Consider the following 22,690-nt stretch of genomic DNA (forward strand, 5'->3'; position numbering starts at 1 on the left):
GACACTTTCAGCCGAGCCAAAATTAGCTCGCTGAAAATTGGAAAATAGTTAATAAATATGATTGTTCGAATGGACCTATCAGCGTTTCGCAAGCAAAACCCGTGATTCCTTGCGCGTTGGTGTTCAGATCAAGGATTTCTGATCGGTCGTCGTAGTTTGAGGAGGTGAAAAAAAGTGTGGAGGTGCTTTTATTCGATATTCTTTATGAAATCTTACATTTAACGGTTGGCTCCTGAATTTCTTTCGCAGCCGTAAGTAACGAGAACTTTATTATCCCACAAAAATTATTCGCGAGAGTGTGATACTGATTGCGACGTATCAGGAACGCAAGGAATCGAGGCGATTCCAGGCGAACGTCAGTCTTTCTGTTCCTTGTCGATGCCAAAATGTCTAATCTAGCGTGATCTGTTGTAGAGGGTACAATACCTCGTAACTAAATACGTACATATTTAATACATCGTTCGAACCTACGATTTTTTATCGCGTATTCCTTTGGAAGTAATATTTTTCGAGGCTACACCCCACCCCCGAACATTGAATTAATACCTAACCCTCAATAGTCCATTGTCAAGCAGCTTCAAGGTATTCCCAAAGCCCACTGATAATTTCACTACTTCCTGCATAGCGAATGATTTTTACATGTTTTTTTCAGCTATGTTACATCTCGTTATTAAACAAGTATATTTTGGTCGGATTGGTCTGATCGCATTACTGTATCAGTATCATAATTGTTATTTTTATATAGCATATTTAATCTATCATAGTACATCTATCATACTGTGTGCATATCTTATAGCACTATATACCGTAGTAACAATTGTTTCCTGTATCTAATATTACTGATATTGACAAGTAGGTCAAATATGTTTGCAACTGTAAATTATTATTTTTGTTCCAACAAGGGTAATTATATATGCGCGCGCGCGCACACGCACACACACACACACACACAACAAACAAACAAACAAACACACACACGTTAATTGCTTAATTTGGAAATTTGATAAGGGAATTATTTTCAAACATATACGCTATTTTTGGAGTATATAGCAATTGATAAAAAGATTTAATAAAAAATTTCTATAATTTAATGTGTTAATTATACTTAATGGTTAGTCTTAATTTTATATATGTAAAATAATTAATTTTATTAATACATTTTATATTTCTTTCATATCTTTGATTATATAGGGAAACTGAAAGTGTTACATAATAAACATGAAACTTACACTAGATATATTAACTTTAATTGAGTTATAGTTTCAATATTGTGCTTATTGTGCTTAATGTATTATGATTGAACTATAATATTAAGACAGTTTGCAAATATCTTTTTAGATGTCAGCCGCAACTACACATAAATATCGTTACAAAAATGTGGGCTTGGACTCCCAAGAACTAAGACGACGTAGAGAAGAAGAAGGCGTTCAATTAAGAAAACAGAAAAGAGAACAACAGTTATCGAAGAGGCGCAATGTTCCTAACATAGTTACTGTTGATGATGATAATGTTACAGCAAATGAATCTGCTTTTGCAGCACCACAATCAGTAAGTTCAAATTATGAATATAAAAATAACAAATTCTAAATACTCAAACATGTTTTGTTTCTTTTACAGAAAACCGCCATTATGGTACTTGAAATGGTGCAAGAATTGTACAGTCCTAATCCGGAAGATCAATTGGCTGCTACACAAAAATTTAGAAAAATGTTGTCTAGGGAACCAAATCCACCGATAGATGAAGTTGTAAAAACTGGAATTGTACCTAAATTTGTTGAATTCTTGCAGAACAATGCAAACTGTACGCTACAGGTTAGTAGCTTGAAGGTCATTCTTGAAGCAATAAATATTTGGTATGACATTAGTTTGAAGTTACTTGACCTTCGAATTCTGTAGGAAGTAATAAATATTTGGTATCTCTTTAGTTTGAAGCTGCTTGGGCTCTAACAAATATAGCAAGTGGAACGTCTCAACAAACACGTGTAGTAGTGGATGCGGGAGCTGTACCTATCTTCATATCATTACTTGGTTCGGAATATGAAGATGTACAAGAACAAGCAGTTTGGGCATTGGGTAATATTGCAGGAGATAGTGCTGAGTGTAGAGATCACGTATTAGACAATGGAATCCTTACACCTCTTCTGCAGTAGGTTTCAAGCTTCAAGTTTCTTTGCTTTCGTTTATATATAAAATTATACATAAAATTAATTCGTTTTTCTTATTTCTCCATATTAGATTACTTTCTAAAGCAACGCGTTTATCGATGACACGTAATGCGGTGTGGGCATTATCGAATCTTTGTCGAGGCAAGAGTCCACCACCAGAATTCACGAAAGTCGCGCCGTGTTTACCAGTTTTAGCTCATTTTCTTAATCATACCGATGGTGATGTTCTAGCAGATGCTTGTTGGGCTCTTTCCTATTTAAGCGATGGACCGAATGAAAAAATTCAAGCAGTTATCGATGCAGGTGTTTGCAGACGTTTGGTAGAGTTACTCATGTAAGTATATGATTTGTATTTGATAATGTATCATTTTTTATTGAAATGTTAATAATGTAAGATATTGGTTTCAGGCATCAGCAGGAAAATGTAATCAGCGCTGCGCTTCGAGCAGTGGGTAATATAGTTACAGGAGACGACGTACAAACACAAATCGTTCTTAATTGTTCTGCGTTGCAATGTTTGTATCATCTATTGAATTTGTCACTAGAAAGTATTCGCAAAGAAGCTTGTTGGACTATCTCTAATATTACAGCAGGAAATCCTCAGCAAATTCAAGTTTGTATACACTTCTTAAGAATGTAACTTTTAACGGTAAAATTTTTTCTTATTAAAAAAACAGGCTGATTTCATTTGAACAGGCTGTCATCGATGCCGGTATATTTCCCGTCCTAATTGATATTTTAACGAAAGCTGAATTTAAGATTCGAAAAGAAGCAGCATGGGCAATCACCAACGCTACAAGCGGTGGTGCACCTGAACAAATACGTTATATCGTTGTTGAAGGATGTATTCCGCCGTTGTGCAATTTGTTAACGGTAATGGATCCTAAGATCGTTCAAGTTGCATTAAGTGGATTGGAAAATATCTTACGTGTAGGAGAACAAGATGCTGCCACGAATAATGGTATCAATCATTATGCGGTACAAGTTGAGGAATGTTTCGGTAAGCATGAAATTAAAAGACAACTAGCTTGATTGCAATTTCATAGAAAGATTCTACTATAAACGATTACGATGTTTCAGGCCTAAATAAAATAGAATTTTTGCAATCTCATCAAAATATAGACATCTATCAGAAGGCCTTCGACATAATTGAACGATATTTTGGATCTGAAGAAGAAGATACTCGAGTCGTACCGACTATTGACGCGCAAGGACAACAGTTCCAATTTAGAGCGCCCGATTCATCTCAGCTACCGGTCGAGGGTTTTGAATTTTAATCGACTAGTTTTAATGAGAACTCCGATTGTACCAGCCGATTCAACCTTGTTTCGTTCGTTGTGTTTACAACTATTTTTCCTGAAAAGGACATTTCCAAAATGGAAGAAAAAAGTTCAGTCAGATACAAAACAGTGGTATAATTACTACGTATATTTTGAATTCGTTTGTATCGGTCAGAATATCAGTAAAAACAAATCTCGAAGTGATCAGTTTTTTGCTCGACGATAAAGATGAGTAAAATGTTTATACACAGTTATTTTAAGTGGTTTTCTCTTATTATTTTAGCTACACCATATGCATCGTTCTAAGTTTACTACAAAAATGCGATTGTGTTTATTACGAACCTATGTCGAATTGTGACAATTCTTTTAGCTGTTAAGCTTTGAAGCAATTCGGATAGATTCGTATGTTCGACCTCATAACATAAACCATATTTAGTATGAAACGTTTAGTTTATTGGAATTAACAAAGTAAACATCTTAGTGCTTAAGTAGAAACAAATAATTACGGAAATAATGATCAGGACAATTTACTACTGAAGTAACATATTTCAAACGACGTACGACTGACTCAGAATTACGAAAAACTTGCACAACTAGCAAGACATTAATGACTGAAGTACGCGACTACGTAGCCAACACGGACAACTTTATGCAACGCGTTACTCACATCCTTACTATATTAGGTAGGAAACATGACCAATTAAACTTTTTTACTGTAAATACGTATCTTGTAATTTTAAGGCCATTTTATACAGAATGTCCTTAAGAAAAGAAGTATAACATTTATGTCAGATTAATGTGATTCTATTCTTTGAAAATACATTATATATAAATGCATATCTAATATTTTACTTAATCTTAAAACATAAACATATTATCAAAATACTTTGATTACTATAAATTATAGAATAATTTTAGTATATTTCTTCTAAATTTAGAAGCTTCGAAATTATAAATGTACGTAATTATGTTTAAACTTCTTATTATACTATTTAAGTTTTCCATATTTAAGAATTTAATTTTTTAATATTGAAATTATAGTGATAAATATTTTAAAAATATATTCATATTTTCTTATAACGAGAATAAATTTTCGTACATATCGTAAAAAAATCGTCCGTAGTCGCGATCTTGTTAAATTTTGGACATTCTGTACAAAAGGTCTGCGACTGTATAAAATGTATTTATTATTTAGGTTTGACGATACCATGCTATATTATGCAAGATATATAAATATATATAAATATATATATATTAACTACTTTTAGTTACGGACTTATTACGACAGAGGAGGACTGTATTATAAGCAACTCGTAAATGATCATTTTGCTAACACGATGTTTTAGCAAGGTGCATTACGAGCATTTGTTGCCAATTTATAAAATGCATATTAAATAGGATATAAGCATATTGAGAAAAGAATTTTGCCATCTTACGTTACGCACGCTATTCTTAAATGAACAGTGATAAAAATGTTTTAAAATATTACTATTGAAGAAATTATATGCAAATGCTTGTTTCTACAGGTCATTCGATTTCTTTGATCTTCCTCGAATATATATATATATATAAACGTATCACTTATGTAAGCAATTAAATTTTGATACGAAGTAATTATTATAATTTTATAACTTATTTCAGCAATACATTCAATAAGGAAAAGTTCGTAGGGAAAAAATTTTTTGCATGAGTTTGCAAAGATATATTACATGTTTTTCCTATATAACTAAAAACAAAAAGAAAGATTGTTTTTTTACTGATGCGATTCCATTTGTGGTACAACATAGAAGAAACGCATTGTAAATTGGCAATTAAAGACGTTATAACAATACGTGGACGAGGACCGACATGTTACACTATTAAGATACAATCACATGTATGAAGTAAATCTATTCATTGTACTTTACTTTAAAGCTGTATAAACATGTCATTCAAGAGCATAACTGAAATCATGCCAGAGGCATCGATTTTGTTGTTATATTTTTTGAAAATTTGTAGAAACCGCCAAATCCATTGGAAATCTTTATCTGAGAATGTTGATTTTCTGTACTGTCATTTGACGTAATAAAATAAAGTTGAATATTAATATACAAAACTTTTATTCACTCGCTTCAATACTATCCATAATACACTCTACAGTAGCAAAATTATATATTACATCTTTTTAATATTCTTATACTTTTTATTATCACAATGTTATATTAATTAATTATATCCTCTATGTTTATTAAAAGATTATAACTTGTTGTTTATAGAAAAAGAACAATCTGCATAATTGAAATTTGTATTTGTTTCTGGTAAAATGGGTACAATAATTCCATCTGTAAGTCTAGTTACTAGTGGATCTAGAATGTCTTTGTGCATATAATTTGATAATCTTTTAAATATTTGATTTTCAATAAATTCTAATTCTCTTTGAGACGATTTGTACCCATCAACAGTCACAGTTATTATATATATAACATTCTCAACTAAAGGCTTTTCTCTGTCACAAAAATTGTGAAAAGCTTTTAGTGCTTCAGTGTTTATGCTTAATAAATCTTGTATTATCTGAAAAAATATATTCTGATAGAAGTGCTTTTAAATGCAAATTTCACTTAAGAAACAAGAGTAAAGGACCATGTAGATACTCACTATTACTTTTTTTTGTGTAATTCGTTTTCTTAAATTATAAATGACTTGTCCAACATCATTTGGAAAGTCTTTCGGTGTCAATCTTAAATAATCATTATTACCTAAAATTTTGGCACTCAATTGTCCAAGTAATTGAGCTAAACAATTCAAGGTTTTAGTTTCATTTCCAAACAGAATAATAATTGAAGGTTTTGTAGGGGATAAGATTACATCGTATATTCCAGCTGATATATCATTCCAAATATTAGATCTTTGATTATGAAATCGTGTCTGAATTAGCTGTATTGATTTATGCAGTAAGTTATTTATATCAGTAAAATCTGTTTGTTTTGCTTCAGTAGCTCCCTTTAGATTTTCATGAGTTTTTGTTGAAGTATAAATAAGAAATAGAGTTAAACATAAAATAGTAACACAGAAAAAAAATGTGGTATATTTTGGAAAAGACCCATCTGCAGGTTGTTTTTGTGGTTTACATGAGAAAGAACTATTAATGTTAGAAGATTGATTTCCATGAGGGTTATGAGAGCTTCGTTTATGCATCTGCGATCCTATAGGAGAATTACATGGAGTATGAAAAGATTCTTGTAGTATGCTATCTCGTGAAGTATTTACGTTAAGACACCGTTTGGAAATGTTGTAATTACTATTATCTTCATCACTATCATCATCTTTTTCATCATCATCTTCATCATCGGTATATTGGATATCAGAAATATTACAAATTTCTGAGCCTTGTTGGTTAGTTCTATATATGTTTTTCATTGCCAATGAATTTTTAGAGTCTTTGAAGGAATCGATTTCTTCAATTACTTGTACATTAGTGTCTCTTATAGAACGACGTGCTTTAGGAACAGGTGGTTTAGAAATTTCTATTTGATCATTTGGCTGAAAAGAACATTAACAATATTTCAAATACACATATAACCTTTTGTCATACACGCAAATGTTTATATTCGTTATTTAATCAATAATTATACAGATTATAATATTATAGATTTTTTCATATTTTATCGATCACAAAATATGTATATTATGAACGATAAAATTGAAGATCTTATATTTTCTTAAAAAATATTTGAGCTACCAAGTTTCACTTAATACCACTAATTTATAAATACACTTTATTTAAATATTATTTTTCAGAAGAGCCACTTGTTGAACTAATTTAGACTATACCATTGTGATTGTTTAAAGGTAAAAAATTTTATAATTCTAATTATTTATAATGCAGTTTTATACCACATAACCTATAAGAAAACATTTATATCATACAAAATCATAGAGGAAGTATTTTGATTTTGTTATAAATATACTGAATACTACATTAAACAGTTTTATAGGTTATATTGGTAACCCTGTTACTAGATACATTTATGAGAAAAAAAAATTACAGCACGTAATCTGTAATGGTGATGACTGTTATAGGAATAATTACTTAGATTTACAATGCATATATACTTCTACAGAAAATTATTATAATACTATTTAAACAGACTAATTATTACATATTTCTCTGTTATTACATTATCCTTAATTTCCTTACTAAAGAAATTGACTGTAAATTTTATTATCACAAAATGACTTAGTAGAATTACCTATGATACTAATTTTGTAAAATTATTTAAAATAATGGTAAATAAAACGACAAATACGTATTGAAACTTTGTATGTTCAAGCTCTGATTCAAGTAAGGGAAGATTAGTCGGTAACATTGTATTATACTATTATGTAAAATACATTTTTACCCCGTTACTGGCACAAAATTTATTTACAACGATGAACACATACATATTCATTTAATGATTCATATTTTAATTATGTTCTATGTATCGGAATATATTGATTCATAATACATATATCAAAATTTATAACAGGTTTCTTGTATACCAAAAGACAAGAGTGCTACTTAAAAAGATTGAACATGTACGAATTTTCTATTAAGGTTTGATAAGTGAATCAATTACTTTATAAAATATATATATTTCTACCGATGAATTATTATACCGTACAAAAGTCATCAATCTTGAAAAATATTCGACATTGGTGCCACCACTGATATGCTGTGCCAACATATATGAATCGTTACGGGATGTGTCGCCGAGAAAAATCTATTCCTACTGATTTTATAAACGATCGCAAGCATTGTTCGTTCGCAGGCGTAACAAATACCTGGTTTTCAGGATTCGAGGAATATTTTAGGATAGTTTTATGGTGACGGCATGTGTGTCGATCCGTTAAAGAGAATATGTCATTGGGGTCCACTCACTGCTCTTGGTAGGTCTTTTGTCGAATGCCAAACAATTGAACATTTTTGCTATTCTGAAGTATTAAAAGTGGTAACATACTGTTTCAAATATAATCAGTTTTAGACATGTTACCACTTATAAGAAGAAATTTATTGTAGAAATGTTGTGGGAATAAACTTGACAGATGATTGCTTCCATTTTGTTTTACGTACATCGCAATAAAGTACCGCGAAATTTGAATGCACTTTTGAGATTTTAATTACTTTTCATAATAATTTTTGTAATATACCGCTGTATATACTGTAATATACTACTGAATATATAAATATATTGTTTGAATTAGTTTATGATTTACATTTATTTATATTAATATCGTATTCTTTGACATATTTTTGTGTTTTAGGAATTATAAAGATAATTACTTTGATGACAATACATTGTAGTAGACAGTGGTGGCCACCGCAAGAAAGTTTCTTTGGAGCAGTTAATTTTATTCTTTTCTTTTGTCTTAGTGGCTCTACTCTCTTCCATTTTATTAGTGCTATTTACGAAGGACCTGGATTTCTTCCATTAAAATGGATGCCGGTACCATAATACATTTTTGGATACAGTACAATTTTTTCATACAGAATTTAATGTGTTTCTTTTTTTAGGGGAAAGTAACAGATACCCAATATTTACAATATTGTTCTGTTTGCGAAGGGTACAAAGCACCAAGATCTCATCATTGCAGAAAGTGTAAGATTTTATATCATTAAATGAATCTGATAGTCTATGTAACATAATGAATTTATTTTTTATTTGTAGGTGGTCGTTGTGTTATGAAAATGGATCACCATTGCCCATGGATAAATAATTGTGTAGGACATTACAATCATTGTCATTTTACAGCATTTTTAGCAAGTGCGGTTGGTGGGTGTTGTGTTTCCACATTTACGCTAGTTTCTTGGGTGATGACTGTATTATCATTGAAACCATTATCATTTCCACCACCTTCTATATTTATTCTGATATTAGTTATCTTCAGTATCGGCTTGTCAATCGGTGTTATTCTTGCTGTTGGAACATTGCTTTATTTTCAAGTAAGATTATTATATTCTACGGTTAAATTGATATTTACATAAGATCATTTATATCGTTATGATATTAATTATCTGTATTTTTTACAGCTACTATCTATAATAAAAAATAGAACAGAAATAGAAGCTTGGATTTCAGAGAAGGCTCATTATCGAAGATTTGGAACTAGAGACAAATTTGTTTATCCATATTCAAAAGGATGGCGTTTTAATTTACGGCAAGTTCTTACATGGGATTGTACACCAGTAGGTGATGGAATTCATTGGCCTGTTGTCGAAGGTTGTGACCAGTATACTTTAACGGTAATGTCATATACATTATTTTTTAAGTAAATATATTTTTTTATTGTATAGCTCATAAAAATCTAACACGCGATTGTTTCTATAATATTTCAGCGGGAACAATTAGCTCAGAAAAAAGATAAACGAAAGAGAGCTAAGACTTATAGAGTTATAGAAGAAGCATATGGATCGCGTTTACCATTAACACACGGTTGGGGTGTACTTTGTCATCCACCTTGCACCGATGAACCCCGTATTAAGCTCAAAGTTGGAGATATCGTAATCGTAACGCGGTGGAGAAAGTATGTTCACATAAAAAACTATTATTACTTATGAAAATGTTTAATCGATAAATCTTGTAGATACTGGTTATTTGGAGAGAAGAAGCAAAACGAGGAGAACGAGAAGCAAGTACGAACTCGTGGTTGGTTCCCACGGCCTTGTGCCATTGAAGTGATTGAGAACGAAGCATATTCCTCCGCCTTAACAAAATCAGATTAAAACATTCCTTCTCCGTGTAGAGATTTTATAGAGCATTTATGAATGTACCATTGAACAAACGGGAATATTTTTATCTAGTGTCTTGTATGTAAGTGTTTACGATGGATGAGTGTCTTTAAAAATTGTAATGATTTAATATGGAAGAAATTTTTTTTTAGAACAACTAACATTTGAAGTACCAGTTACTATATTTATTACGTAAGCGAAGAGATTAAATTACGTTTAAAGTTAATTTGCACAAAGCAAGATTTTATTGTACTTTTTCATTTCTTTTTTTTCTTTTTATATGAATATATTTGTGACAATATGTATTTAAAATATATGCAGAATGTAAAATTTTATTACATTTTTGTATATGAACGTTTAGTAACGGGAACTGTGTTTAATATACAACTACGTGTAAATATTTTGCCACCGTTATTACTGTTGTAAATAACACTTTCGTTATTTGTACAACAGTGACTTATCCATTTATCGAGTGGCATTTTTTAATTCATCTGGTACAAAAGATTTCAATAATATAGATTCGTAATTTGTCATTCGTAGTGATTAACTTATTCTTCGAATAATTATAAAATAATACATTTCATCGAATTACATTTTTATGAATTTTGTAATCAATGAATAAATGTTTAGCTGAAAACCGTGTTTGCGCGACTTTTATTTTAGCAAAACTAGTCGCGTATATTTTTATACTTTACATTGTGTCGACCTAAGGAGCTCGTGGAAAATCAATAACACTGTGAAAAGTAACACTGATCGACGGAGTACATCATAGCTTTGTACAAATACTACGTTAAGCTGCGTGATACATTTTTCCACGAATCAATTTAATAGGGTACAAAAATGACATGCGATGCAGGCACGTGCCCCTTGCACATTCTCCTATGTATTTTATTACTTTTAATCGATACAACTCGAAGCCCGTAATACGCAACGTTACAGTATGCAATATTTCTAAAGAGTTTAACTACGATTCAACGAAGTAGCCTTACTTCTACAAAATTAAAAATACTTCCAAACGAAAATATTTTCATTATTCACGAATAAAATTGGGTCACTGGAGATATTACCCAACGGGATAAAAACAGGACATTCTTACTTTGGCACAAAATTAAATATATATTCAAATAGAAATGTTTCTATCGCTAACGAACCGACTTTATTTTAATTAAAAAATACATTTTCAAATATTTTTCATCTGCATCAAAAGATATTTTTCTAAAAGATATAGAGGCCAAGATATCGAATCGACGAGCACGTGAATCTATAGGTTTTACATCTCCAGCATCATACTTTCGAAAATTTGTAACCCACTGAGCTGTTCCTTCGAAAGTGGGAAGGATTAAACGCGAAGGATATCGAAACACGATTCGCAGTCAGCTGCAGAATCAACGAAGGGATCGAAGTGAAAGTGACAATTAGCAAAGGTGAATTGTGCCAGCCTTTTATGATTCCATGGTGGGATCTGGCCACGTTTGAGTTACTCGCAGGAGGTCGAGTGGTGCAGTTCCCTTCCAGTCATTCTACCTCCAACACGATCATTTTTAATTTTACGTCCTTTTCTTATTAATCTAATCGTAGTAAGTGTCTTTCAATTTCCTTACTATTTTCCTCAAATTATTAAGGACAAAAGGGATACTTAAATACCTAATGCTCCTTTTTTCTTCTTTTTTTTTTCTAAATTATATTGTCTAAATATTTTGTCAGACGTATCAAATCATACGTCTTAATATATCTGAAAATAATTTTAACTATTTCAAAATAATAATTTCAATTCATAAATTCTTTCCAAGCAGCCGAAAACTTCATTACTATCCTCGTTAATGCAAAAATCTAATACCGTCAGGAGCGCAAGAGGAGCGTCAAAAGACGAACATGAGCTTGATCAAGAGGAACGTGACGTTTGGTACATTGATCGTGCTTTCTTTGGTGTTCGTCGTGTACAGTTTCCCTGACGGTGCACCGGTGGATACTTGCGTGAAGCCATCGAAAGCCAACGAACCTAATCATGGCCAAGCGAAGTCGCAGTCCGTACAATCGAGTCCTTACGCTTTTACCGCCTCGTCGTCGCAATACGGTCCTGGATCTCAGATTACTGGTACGTTATCTGTCTCTTAACGAATCGTTCTTTACGTTTTTGCACATTTAAAGTGCCCATAAGTGCGCACTCAACTAATTACCACGTAAATTGGAAAATAAGAAAAATAAGAAACAAGACTACAATTAAACAATTTTTCTCCCGTTTGTAAAAAGAATTCAGTCGCAGTACGCATTGTTCCTCACAAAAGCTGATAAACTACTTAGCGAAGAAGAAGAAAATCGTTTCTCCAAAAAGGAAACGAGAGAATCTTATTTCCTTCGAAAGGGGTGAAACGAGATAGTTGGACGTTTCGTCGCAAACAATTTCCCTTGTATTTTGTCGAAAAATTAGCGAATAGGAAAAGAATAACGGGACGAAGCCGATATAGGGAACAATCGATCCAATCAACGTGGATAACTCGAAACGCGTCTAAACGCTAACAATCGCGTATTTTGCGGCTCGGTCCGGTTCTGCATGTTCAATCATCGGAATAATAGCGTGAATCGTCTACGGGTGAAAAATACGTTTCTATGTAGACTTCGTCGAACACCAGCGAAATTACGCGCCTAAAATCCCTCTTATTCAGCCAACTTGTCGTGCGACGAAACGTTAGATCAAACTCACGTTCGAGTTTAACGTTTGCGTTAAACTTGCCTCACCTTCATAGTTTATCACGATTAAATGACAGTTTCCTGAGTCACAAAATCGGTCTTCGAATTTCCGATCTCCGATGGAAATTTTGTAGGAACGCGAGAGAAATTTTTAGCTACGGTACTGCATTTTTTACTGTTCAAAGTTTAATGTCTGCAAGATGAATATTGATAAAATTTTCGACGAATAACGGACGCAGGATTTGCAGTGAAAGTAAAGATTTTTGCGGCGCTTCGTCGAAGATTTCCATCGACGATCAAAGGGAGACAAACAATTTGATAAGAATTTGTTATATCGATGAATATTAATCGTAAGAACTAAGATGTGGAGAAGCTTGGTGAAAGCTTATTGGAATATTTTAATGACAACGGCGTTTCTATAACGATATAGACGAATCGAATAAATAAATTGAAAATCTAAAAAAGAATCGAAGAAACGGCTAGTGTCGTTTGATCGAACTAATCTTTAGGGTAGTCGGGTATGAAATTCGAATTTTTACTTTCTTATTATTCGTACTACTAGTAAAAAACGCGCGATAACAACGTACAATTTCATGAAATAGAAAGTAAAAATAAAAAGCACAATTTCTGAAAATGATTCATAACGAAGTTTACGAGTTGACAAGAATTTTTTACCCTCAGATCGAGAGTCTTGTTAGCAGGTTGATTAATTTGCCAAGTAATTTCGTGCACGTACATAGAAACCGGAAGTAACATATTTTGCAACCATGCAGCTCGATAAGTATGGAGCCAGGCTAAGGTTTGCAAGGTTCCCCAGCTGCAGTTTTCTCATTCGACTTAACACGCTTGCACGAAAAAAGAAATACGCGCTAGCCTGACCTGACTTTGCCTGGTTAAATCTAAAGCACGCATTCTAGAATGCAAGCAACTCGCCTACGTGTCCTTCTATTCGTAGAACCTATGTAGAATGCGAGACTGACTTGCCTCGCGTTTAAACAAAATACAATTATACAACGATTCTTCTCGTTTCTCATCTTCCATTTATGGTTGAACGATCGAACAGGAATTTTTACACAATTTACGATCATTTGTCGAGTAATTTCTGTTATTTTGATGCTCGTTGTTCACTTTGAATGTTCTAATTTACACGTTTTGAACGCACCTTATGTCACGTCGTTTTATTTGTTATACAACGACAGAGAAAGGATATCTCCTGTCTTCTGATAATCGAATTTGCTGTTAATTACTTTTTATAAAATTGAATATGGTATTTCAATTGTATAATTTTAAACTTTGTATAGCGTGTTGTAGTAAGTTGGTCCATCGTTGCTTCCACTTCTTTGAAAATAAAATACGCTTTTGAAATACATAGCTTCGATGATCTCTTTTTTTTTTTTCACTTTTTAATTCACTCTTGTTACACGCTGTCTATTGTAAATTGAAATTAAGTTCGAAACCTCGCTCAGTACCGAGCGACCAGCGTATCGTAGTAACTTCGTCTTTTTCTTTTTGGTCATCCTAATTGTGTTCTTTGTACAACGTCGCCTTTGTACACCGACTCTAATACCGTGTATCGATCAGAAGCGAAAGAAGAAAAAAGTTGTGTGTGGACAGAATAGAAGATTACCGTGTCGATGGAAAGGGAGTGGCACGAACACTACATTCTAATTTTGCCAATCAATATCGAAGTTATTTATCCGATTTAATATTATATAGTAGATACAGTTACTATAGGATATAGTTATTTATTATTCATCAAGCTTGATATACACGTGTGTTCGTAACTTTGTGATTTTACCTTCGGCATGAAAATCACAAAATTTAACGAAAGATTAAACAATTATACAAAACGTACGAAAATTTCGTTCGTTCATTGCTCCAATAGAGTCCAAACGTTATTTCGTTTTCGTTCGAAAGACCGTAACTTACTTGACAGCAAAGACTTTGAATTTCTAAATTCTAAATTCCGTAAATAAATAGTATATTTCTGTAGAAAAAAGCACGATGTTGAAACGTTAAATAGAAAAATATCAAATGTAAATATTACTCTTTTATTTATCTCACTTTGCTGATATTAAATTTATATTTCAAAAATGAATATTGCATTTTCTGTTGAGAAGGAGAGAAACGAGCTTTTCAGATTAAAATAAATATTAAATTTATTTAAATATTCAAGTTGTCGTTTAATGAACAATGTTTCATTTATATCAACATTTGTATGTTAGATTGAACGTCAGAGATCGTCAATTGATGAAACAGAGGGGAAAAGAACAAGGGAAGATAACGGGGTTCGACTATGAATATAATTGAGGTATTGACCTTTCTCTTTTATCACAAGCAGAGATATTAAGGCGAGATATTAAGGAACTGGTTCCTTTCGAATGTCTTAGAATATTCGAGAATGAGAAAGCCGGAATGAAATAGGGTGCCGTGAGGGAGGCGTAAACGAATAGTGGTCGAAACGAATCCCAAGGTCTACGTCCTGTTTACGTTCTTGGAGAAAATAAGCTTCCTGCTTCCTACTGCTGAAAGTTTCGTTCGCGTTTTCCTGTTACTTCCTTAGCAATTTCCTCAAGTTGTTTTATAGTACATATTCTCTCTTTATTTTCTTCTTTTTTATCATTCAATCTTATCGATAAATGTAGAATAATATACGAATCACGGTTGCGATTGTGATTATTCTTCGTCATTCTAATATTCATACTATGCAGCTATTCTCTTATCTTCAAGAAATTTTTTCACACGGTGTAAAAATGTTAAAAGGTCTTGAATCGTGAATTGTCAACGAACTTCTTTTTTTTGGGGACTTTTATATTATATTTTTATATCGTTTCTATTTCCCTTACCTTCTATTCGCTATGAATGGCAAGCTAGCAACGAACAGTGTCTTAAATAATCGATTTTTTCATTCTACAAGTAAAATTTATGAAACAGAATCTCCCCGATCTTGGGAAGAAGCATCTAAAAAATATCACCCCGTTAAACTACAATTTTTATTACATCGCATTTTCTTAGTATAATAATAACACAGCATGCCCCGTACATTCATTTTGTCCACTTCACATATACATACAGTTGGTATGCTAAGCTTCTAAAAATTCCGGAAAAATTTCTACCTACCTACCAACGTATCCGCTTTATCGTCCAACAAATTCCTACACAAGTTGTTAACAGATTTCCTTTATAACAACCAACCATTTATTCAAGCAGCAAAATTAAATGTTAAACTTTGTTGGTGTATCCAAATGGAACTATAAATGCCAAAAAAAGATCGTTTTACAAAAAATATGTGCGGATTAATTGGTCCACCCACGAGAAATCACATTCTCCAACATCCCTTCTTACATTCGTCGATCGTCCTTTCTATGTTTACTTCCCTCCTTTGTGTTCCTCGGCAACCCACACTCACGGACAATATCATCAAACTGTCCCTGGAGATTGAGTTCTCCAGTGAACCGAATGTTTTTCCAGTGACCATCAGCGGCTCGTCGTTCAAGGGATTCTTCCTGCAGGCACGTGACCCCGATACAGACAACTGGATCGGTTCCTGGGCGCAAACCGACAACACGAATACCCACCCCGAGTGCAGTGCCGTGACACACGCCGATCCTTACGTGAAACAGCACGCCACTCTTATCTGGAATGCGCCACCGAACGCCCGTGGACGCGTGTACTTCACGTGAGTGCCAATTTTCTTCGTACGGGCAAGATAAACCGCACTAACGCGGTTTGCCTTGCAAATCGATCACTCTGATAGAATTTTAGAGCCAGCCGCGGAGAGTCGCGTGGATGATGTTCGGAATTGCGGAGAATCGCATTGCGTACGTTTCGTATCGCTGTACTTGGAATTTCGGGAATATTCTCATACGTTGGATTAACAGTTGCAGGATGCTTTTACAGCAGAAGTTTTTGAAATCGAGTTCTGCGACATTTTGAACGAGGTGGAACCTTTTGAAACTAAGTTACTGTGTATTTTTACAGCGGAACTTTCTGTAGCCGTGCTTCGCGATATTTATTGCAGTGAAACTTTCTGATGGCCAGTTTCGGAAAGAAAAGAATCATCGCTGTTTTACGAGTCGTTTTGTATTTAATTTGTAAAATTGATTTGCTCTGGTAGGAAATTTTGTTAGGGTTACGTAAAGGAATTTATTTATCCAGCATTAATTTGCAACCTGTAAAATTTCGTTAATCGTGGAGTTATTCGATTTTAGTATAATAGTATAATAATTTCTGATAATCATTCTACGTTCGTTGATATACGAATAAGTCTCAATAATGCTTCATTCAAGCGTCACGTACTCTATCATAGATTAGCAGAAGAATCGACATAAATTTCCATTGCTGCCAAGCTTAATTTAGACACGTTTATTATAAACGACAAGCATGCGCCGAGTATAATTTATGGTAATTGGTTGCACTTTGGTGAAGGGAAATATTTGTAAATTCTTCCCCGTGGAATGCAATCTACTCGCAAGATTGCGTCACTCTTATCGTAAACGAAACGATATCATTTGTTGCGCTTAAAACGAGAACGGGTACAAGCCATTATAATGCAGTTACAAAATAACATGATCATTTATTCACCGTACTATGACTTCTGAATATTTCTTAATCCCCGTATCGTTCCTTTAAAAACTGTTTCTTTTATCAAAGAAATATAGTGAAATTATTATTAATATCTTTACTGTTTCTATTTCCTGCATTTATATTAAAAAGAAAATTAAATTGTTATTTAGAATTTATATAAAAAATTCTCATATACAGGGTGGTTGGTAACTGGTGGTACAAGCGGAAAGGGGTGATTCTACGCGAAAAAAGAAGTCGAAAATATAGAATAAAAATTTTTCGTTTGAAGCTTTGTTTTCGAGAAAATCGACTTTGGATTTTCTTGAGCGGATCTCACTATAGATCGTTGTCTCGATGGAAAAATTAAAAAAAAATTTTTATTCTATGTTTTCGACTTCTTTTTTCGCGTAGAATCACCCCCTTCCCGCTTGTACCACCAGTTACCAACCACCCTGTATATAAAATCTTTGGATCCTTCTTCACTCACTGTGAACGAAAGATCGTCGAACGATAGAAATTAGTCGTAATCGAGTTTTGGAAAATACTGAAATATAAATTGAAAAATAAATAATACGAACAACATGAAACAATTTTAACAACTTTACTGGTGCCAAAAAGTTCACGATATCGGATCGCAAAATTAGGAGGATAATGAAAGAGAAACTAAAATCGGAGTGGTGATTATCAGCCACACCCTCTAGGGATAATAATACCTTGTGCTGTACTTAGTTTTTGATGTTTGTCAAAGAGTTCATCGTTGCAGTCCTCAAATTAGATGTAATTGTTCGCAAAGTCTTTACCAAAGCATTAGCCAATGTCAGACTATTAATTGGGCTTAACAGTATCTTCGTTCTTGATGGATAGTATCAGTTTTAATAGATCACAGACTTTTTAATAAATTTATTTATCCAAGTTATTTATAAAGTTATTTATCCAATTCCCGAATAATAAAAATGTTCGTATAAAATAATTAAGAAACAGCGGAGGAGATAATTTTTATCGTTAGTTTCTAATTATCGTTTAATGTTTCAAATTTCAAAATTGAGCTTACGCGTGTCTGTAAAATAGCTCACAGAAAAATGTTAATAATCTTCATTGCTTATGCGAATTTTACAAAAATTCTACTTGACGTAATGAGAAAAATATAGAAATTTAATTTCGTCATGTCATTTTTTAATATTCCAAAGTTTCATTTAATTGAATTTGTGCGTATCATTCATAGATCACTGGCATTTTAACAATCTCCATATATTGCGCGTTTCTTTCGTTAAATATTTTTAATATAAAGATTTCATTAGACATAATCAGAAAGATGCAAAAAAAAGTAATATGCCTTGTGAAAGTCATATTGCCTTAAAATTTCTAATTACTTTTTAGAATCGTTTATTTTGTATTATTTCAACTTTGACGTTCCTCTTTTTCAACTCATCTGCATTTCGGTGATTGGTAGATCCCGATAGCAACTGTTGCAAATTAAGCCATTCTATGTGAATATTTAATACAGCAAGCACCACGGGATTCTTAGCTTCAAAAGAAATTTCTTTTGCCTCGCAAATAATTAATCTACTGTGACAATAATTTACGACCAATGTCCCCATTAGTTACCAGAGGAACACGTTGGTAGGAAGCGTTAAACTTCCAAGCCAGGCTAATTAATTAATTTTAGCCACGGGTTTTTACCCGTTGGGACTTGAACAATCTACTCGCGGTTTCCTGTGGTCCAAATAGAAAAACTTCCATTTTTCTTCAGTTTCCTACGTAAGTCGTGCACTCAAAGTCATAAAGAAACATTCATTTTCTCAACATGCAAAAGAATCGCGTTGGATAAAGTTGAAGGGAAAGAATTAGTTAATTCGATTTTAATTCATCCAGAGAATTATGTTCTGTTAAATTGCAATTATATTTCAGTGAAAAAGTACATTATCTAAATAGTAATAATTTATCTCTTGAAGTGAATTATATTTACTCGTTTCTTTTCATTTGATTCATCGGGAAAATTAAATTTGTCGAACTGAAATTAAAAAAAGAGACCCAACCCTAATCTCGATTCTTTAAAGCGTGATCGTATTAATTCGTAAAGCAAAGTTATATTCGTCAAATTGCGGTGTATTCCAATTTTCTAATTTTCCAATTCATCAGGAAAGTGAACATCTTAAATGTATGTTTATTATTATTTACTATATTACAACCCTTTCGTTGTACACATTAGCCGAATTAAAAGGAAAATTTCCATAATTCCGTATTTCCAATTTTCTAAATTGCAATTACTCTTTGCAATGTCCAGCTTCTGTCGAAAATCTCTTCACCAAATTGCGACGCTCTTGTGCATCACATTCTGAAATTGAATTAATCCAATTAAAATGTAAAATAAAAAAAAAAATTTGTGTCATCGATTATCCTGGGAAACAAATTCCAATATTTCATAGGAGGATCTCCATTAATTTCGTATTTGCAATTTCCCAACTTGTAATTCCTTTCTATTCGATTTTGACAAATTTACGTTCACCGAACTGCAATGATCTCGTTATTCGCCTTCGCGTTATATCGTATCGCGAAATTATATCACTGAAATCGAAATCGAAAATGTGGCCTTCATTAGGTACTAATTATCTTGGAAAATAGAGTTCACTAAGTTACGACGTGGATGAAGGATTTCCATTCGACAGGGGATAACGTAATAAGATTAATTGTATGCTGCTGGCCAGTGGAAATAATCGTTTCCGCCGCGCGATTGCTCGCGAATACGCGTGTACACGGCAGGCTTGCTAATAAACCATCGAATTTCCAGGGAATATTACAGGTCAGAAGGTTCGCATGCCGGGCTGAAAGGTAACGGATGAATCGTTCTAGCTCGTTGCGGTCCCTCGTTTGAAATACCACGTTGAATCGTTTTACAGCACAGAAACTTCTACTTTTTTTCTTTTTACCTTTCCTTTACCTTTTTCATACGAGCATGGGAAAGCCCGACTCGTAAGTGGTGTAGTTTTAAATTTGTTCTTCACCCTCGCGTATCCCAGCAGTATACGGATTTTGAAAAAAGAAAAAAAAAAAAAGAGGGAAAGGACGCGTTCGTTCAGTGAAGTTTAAAACATCAACTTCGAGCGTTTTCTTTTGTTCGATCAATATTTTACTTGTTACGCTTGTAGCGTTAATGCGATGTTTTCGTCGCATCCTATTTATTCGGTTAGTTTATTCAATGTTATCGATGTTAATAAGAAAAGAATTCTGTATTTTTATTATTTTTGGTATATGGATGTTACAATTTCAATTATTATTTTATGTTGGTATATTATCTAAACGCAAAAGACAGCTTCTTTAATCATTATTCCGCACATCGGTAAATACCACTTATGTTCTTAATTTTCTGCCGCAAAACGCTATTGATATTAATATTAACGATTTCGTTTTCATTCTTTGGATCTGTTTTCATTATTTCACAGGAACAGTTCTGTCGTTGGATTAGTACCGTTCTTAGGTTCTGAACCGTAGGAGTAGCTGACGTGTGGCTGACCATTAAAGACCCAATCTCCTTAATAGTATCTCTGATACACGTATCTCGAAGACAATAAAAGAAAACGTATTTCCATTGATCTTCTTATTTTTATATGGCTCAGTGGTTAAAAAATCGTAAAGATATATATATAGAACGTAAGGATACTTTAAGAGATATGATAAATTCATGAAGTTTTTTAGAAAGATCAATGGTATATAGCTAATCTTGTGGCAATCAATATTTCTAAAAATATAAAAGAGTATAATTAGATTGGTGTGAAATCAAGATGGATTTGATCATAAAAAGAAGTTTGTGATAATACAAAATTGATCGACAGCGTATCAAACGTACTAAAAAAAAAAAAAAAAAATGCTTCTCTACTCTGTAAAGGACAAAATACGTGACTTATGGTATTTTTCCTCTAGCTTGCGTGTTTTAAGTATAGTATTAACAATAAAACACGATTTTTATTAGCTATCGTTATACTTACGATCCTCTGAATTATATCGCAAACGAAATGATACACGACACGATATTTTACATTTGAAATGTGGATGCTATAAACTCGCCAAAGAATGCCGAGATATCTCAATCTAGAAGCACCTAAGACCCTTAACCTTTGACCATTTACTTTAAATTACGGTATTTAATTTGATATTTCTGATTTTTCTAATTACAGAGGCACCATTTTGAAGGAGTACGCGACTTACTGGTCCAATCTGGTAGCCACAACGAAGAATTGAAGATCTCTACTAATTTCTAAGTTCAAAAGTACTATACTCTGGAACTAATAATCGTATTCGATTCTTCGAAAGATCTTGCTTTTGCGTCGAAAGCATAGTGATTCATAAATGAAAGGAGAGAAGCGGTGACATCGGAACGCCCAAGAGCATCGTAAAATACGAAGAAACATGTATTTTGTACTATCTTGTATATTGTATATTGATCTATTTTATTGTAAGAAAGAAAGAACGATTTTAAATATAAAATCACAAAAATTCACGATTTTGTATATCCCAGCTATATTAATCTATTTTTTTATAAACAGAAACTAAGATATTAACTGTCAAATAATACAAACTTTTTATATTGCTTATATATATTGACCTATCTTGTAATAAGAAAAAACGTTAAATACAAAATCATCGAAATTTACACGATCTTGTATATTGATCTATATTTCTTCTAAGAAGAAAATAGTTTCTAATATAAAATCGTAAGAGTTTACACATTTATGTCTTTCTTCGCCTCGTAGAAGAAGTTGAACTTTCGTTGTTCATGAAATATTGATGATGTTGTTCCAGTCGGTTCTTTTTCTGTTAGTCTGTGGAAGCTACTTTCTATTTTCATTCGCAACCGGTCGCTAAGGTTCTCGATCTGTCAGACGCAGTTGCGTAATATTCGATTGACTGACTGTACATCGTTTATACGAGTGTACATATTTGTACAACGTACCGCGTTAAATTGTAAAGTCTTAAAAATATAAAATTGATCGACGAAAGATATGAAATATCGCGTTTTTCTCCTGGCGATCATCGTATCAACTATCGCGTATAGAGAGTTTAAAGCTTTACCATATCAAGGTACTATATATATTCAAATTACCTACTTTAATGGCTAGAATATTCGATTATGGCTCATAATGCGATAAATACACAAAATATAATAAATCCATTAACACGATGGAAAATTCTTTTTACATGCGTTAATTTCATCTTTTACGTAGTCTTAAATTAAATTTATAGACAAA

At 32.7% G+C, this 22,690-nt stretch overlaps 4 protein-coding genes across 12 annotated transcripts; 3 read left to right on the forward strand and 1 right to left on the reverse strand.

Annotated features, from left to right (window-relative positions):
• Nucleotides 1–89: 89 nt before the first annotated feature.
• Nucleotides 90–3,699, forward strand: LOC126867441 (importin subunit alpha-7-like). The gene is made up of 8 exons (XM_050621889.1): nucleotides 90–251; nucleotides 1,339–1,548; nucleotides 1,618–1,812; nucleotides 1,926–2,146; nucleotides 2,236–2,499; nucleotides 2,574–2,778; nucleotides 2,862–3,165; nucleotides 3,246–3,699. Exons 2-8 carry the CDS (start codon nucleotides 1,339–1,341, stop codon nucleotides 3,440–3,442), a joined length of 1,596 nt encoding a protein of 531 aa, XP_050477846.1. The 5' UTR covers nucleotides 90–251; the 3' UTR covers nucleotides 3,443–3,699.
• A 1,826-nt stretch (nucleotides 3,700–5,525) lies between these two features.
• Nucleotides 5,526–8,610, reverse strand: LOC126867443 (uncharacterized). 8 transcript variants are annotated; one of them, XM_050621895.1, is made up of 3 exons: nucleotides 8,346–8,610; nucleotides 6,080–6,964; nucleotides 5,526–6,010 (listed from the first exon to the last, which is right to left on the reverse strand). In XM_050621895.1, the coding sequence occupies exons 2-3, from the start codon at nucleotides 6,839–6,841 to the stop codon at nucleotides 5,681–5,683; spliced, it is 1,092 nt and encodes a 363-aa protein (XP_050477852.1). In that variant the 5' UTR covers nucleotides 6,842–6,964; nucleotides 8,346–8,610; the 3' UTR covers nucleotides 5,526–5,680. The 8 variants fall into 8 exon arrangements, with proteins under 8 accessions (XP_050477852.1, XP_050477851.1, XP_050477849.1 ...); XM_050621894.1 differs by having other exon boundaries at nucleotides 8,249–8,397; XM_050621892.1 differs by lacking the exon at nucleotides 8,346–8,610 and adding an exon at nucleotides 7,825–7,953 and having other exon boundaries at nucleotides 5,526–5,995.
• On the forward strand, nucleotides 8,205–10,835 carry LOC126867446 (palmitoyltransferase ZDHHC6). Of its 2 annotated transcripts, none has more exons than XM_050621901.1 (7): nucleotides 8,205–8,353; nucleotides 8,729–8,910; nucleotides 8,979–9,063; nucleotides 9,133–9,407; nucleotides 9,495–9,707; nucleotides 9,801–9,988; nucleotides 10,049–10,835. In XM_050621901.1, the coding sequence occupies exons 1-7, from the start codon at nucleotides 8,299–8,301 to the stop codon at nucleotides 10,185–10,187; spliced, it is 1,137 nt and encodes a 378-aa protein (XP_050477858.1). In that variant the 5' UTR covers nucleotides 8,205–8,298; the 3' UTR covers nucleotides 10,188–10,835. The 2 variants fall into 2 exon arrangements, with proteins under 2 accessions (XP_050477858.1, XP_050477859.1); XM_050621902.1 differs by having other exon boundaries at nucleotides 8,207–8,353; nucleotides 8,838–8,910.
• A 129-nt stretch (nucleotides 10,836–10,964) lies between these two features.
• Nucleotides 10,965–21,942, forward strand: LOC126867451 (putative defense protein 3). Its single transcript, XM_050621909.1, has 4 exons — nucleotides 10,965–11,770; nucleotides 12,037–12,288; nucleotides 16,353–16,560; nucleotides 21,620–21,942. Exons 2-4 carry the CDS (start codon nucleotides 12,066–12,068, stop codon nucleotides 21,681–21,683), a joined length of 495 nt encoding a protein of 164 aa, XP_050477866.1. The 5' UTR covers nucleotides 10,965–11,770; nucleotides 12,037–12,065; the 3' UTR covers nucleotides 21,684–21,942.
• The last annotated feature ends 748 nt before the right edge of the window (nucleotides 21,943–22,690 follow it).

This window comes from Bombus huntii, chromosome 7 (assembly GCF_024542735.1).
Source record: "Bombus huntii isolate Logan2020A chromosome 7, iyBomHunt1.1, whole genome shotgun sequence".
NCBI classification, from domain to species: domain Eukaryota; kingdom Metazoa; phylum Arthropoda; class Insecta; order Hymenoptera; family Apidae; genus Bombus; species Bombus huntii.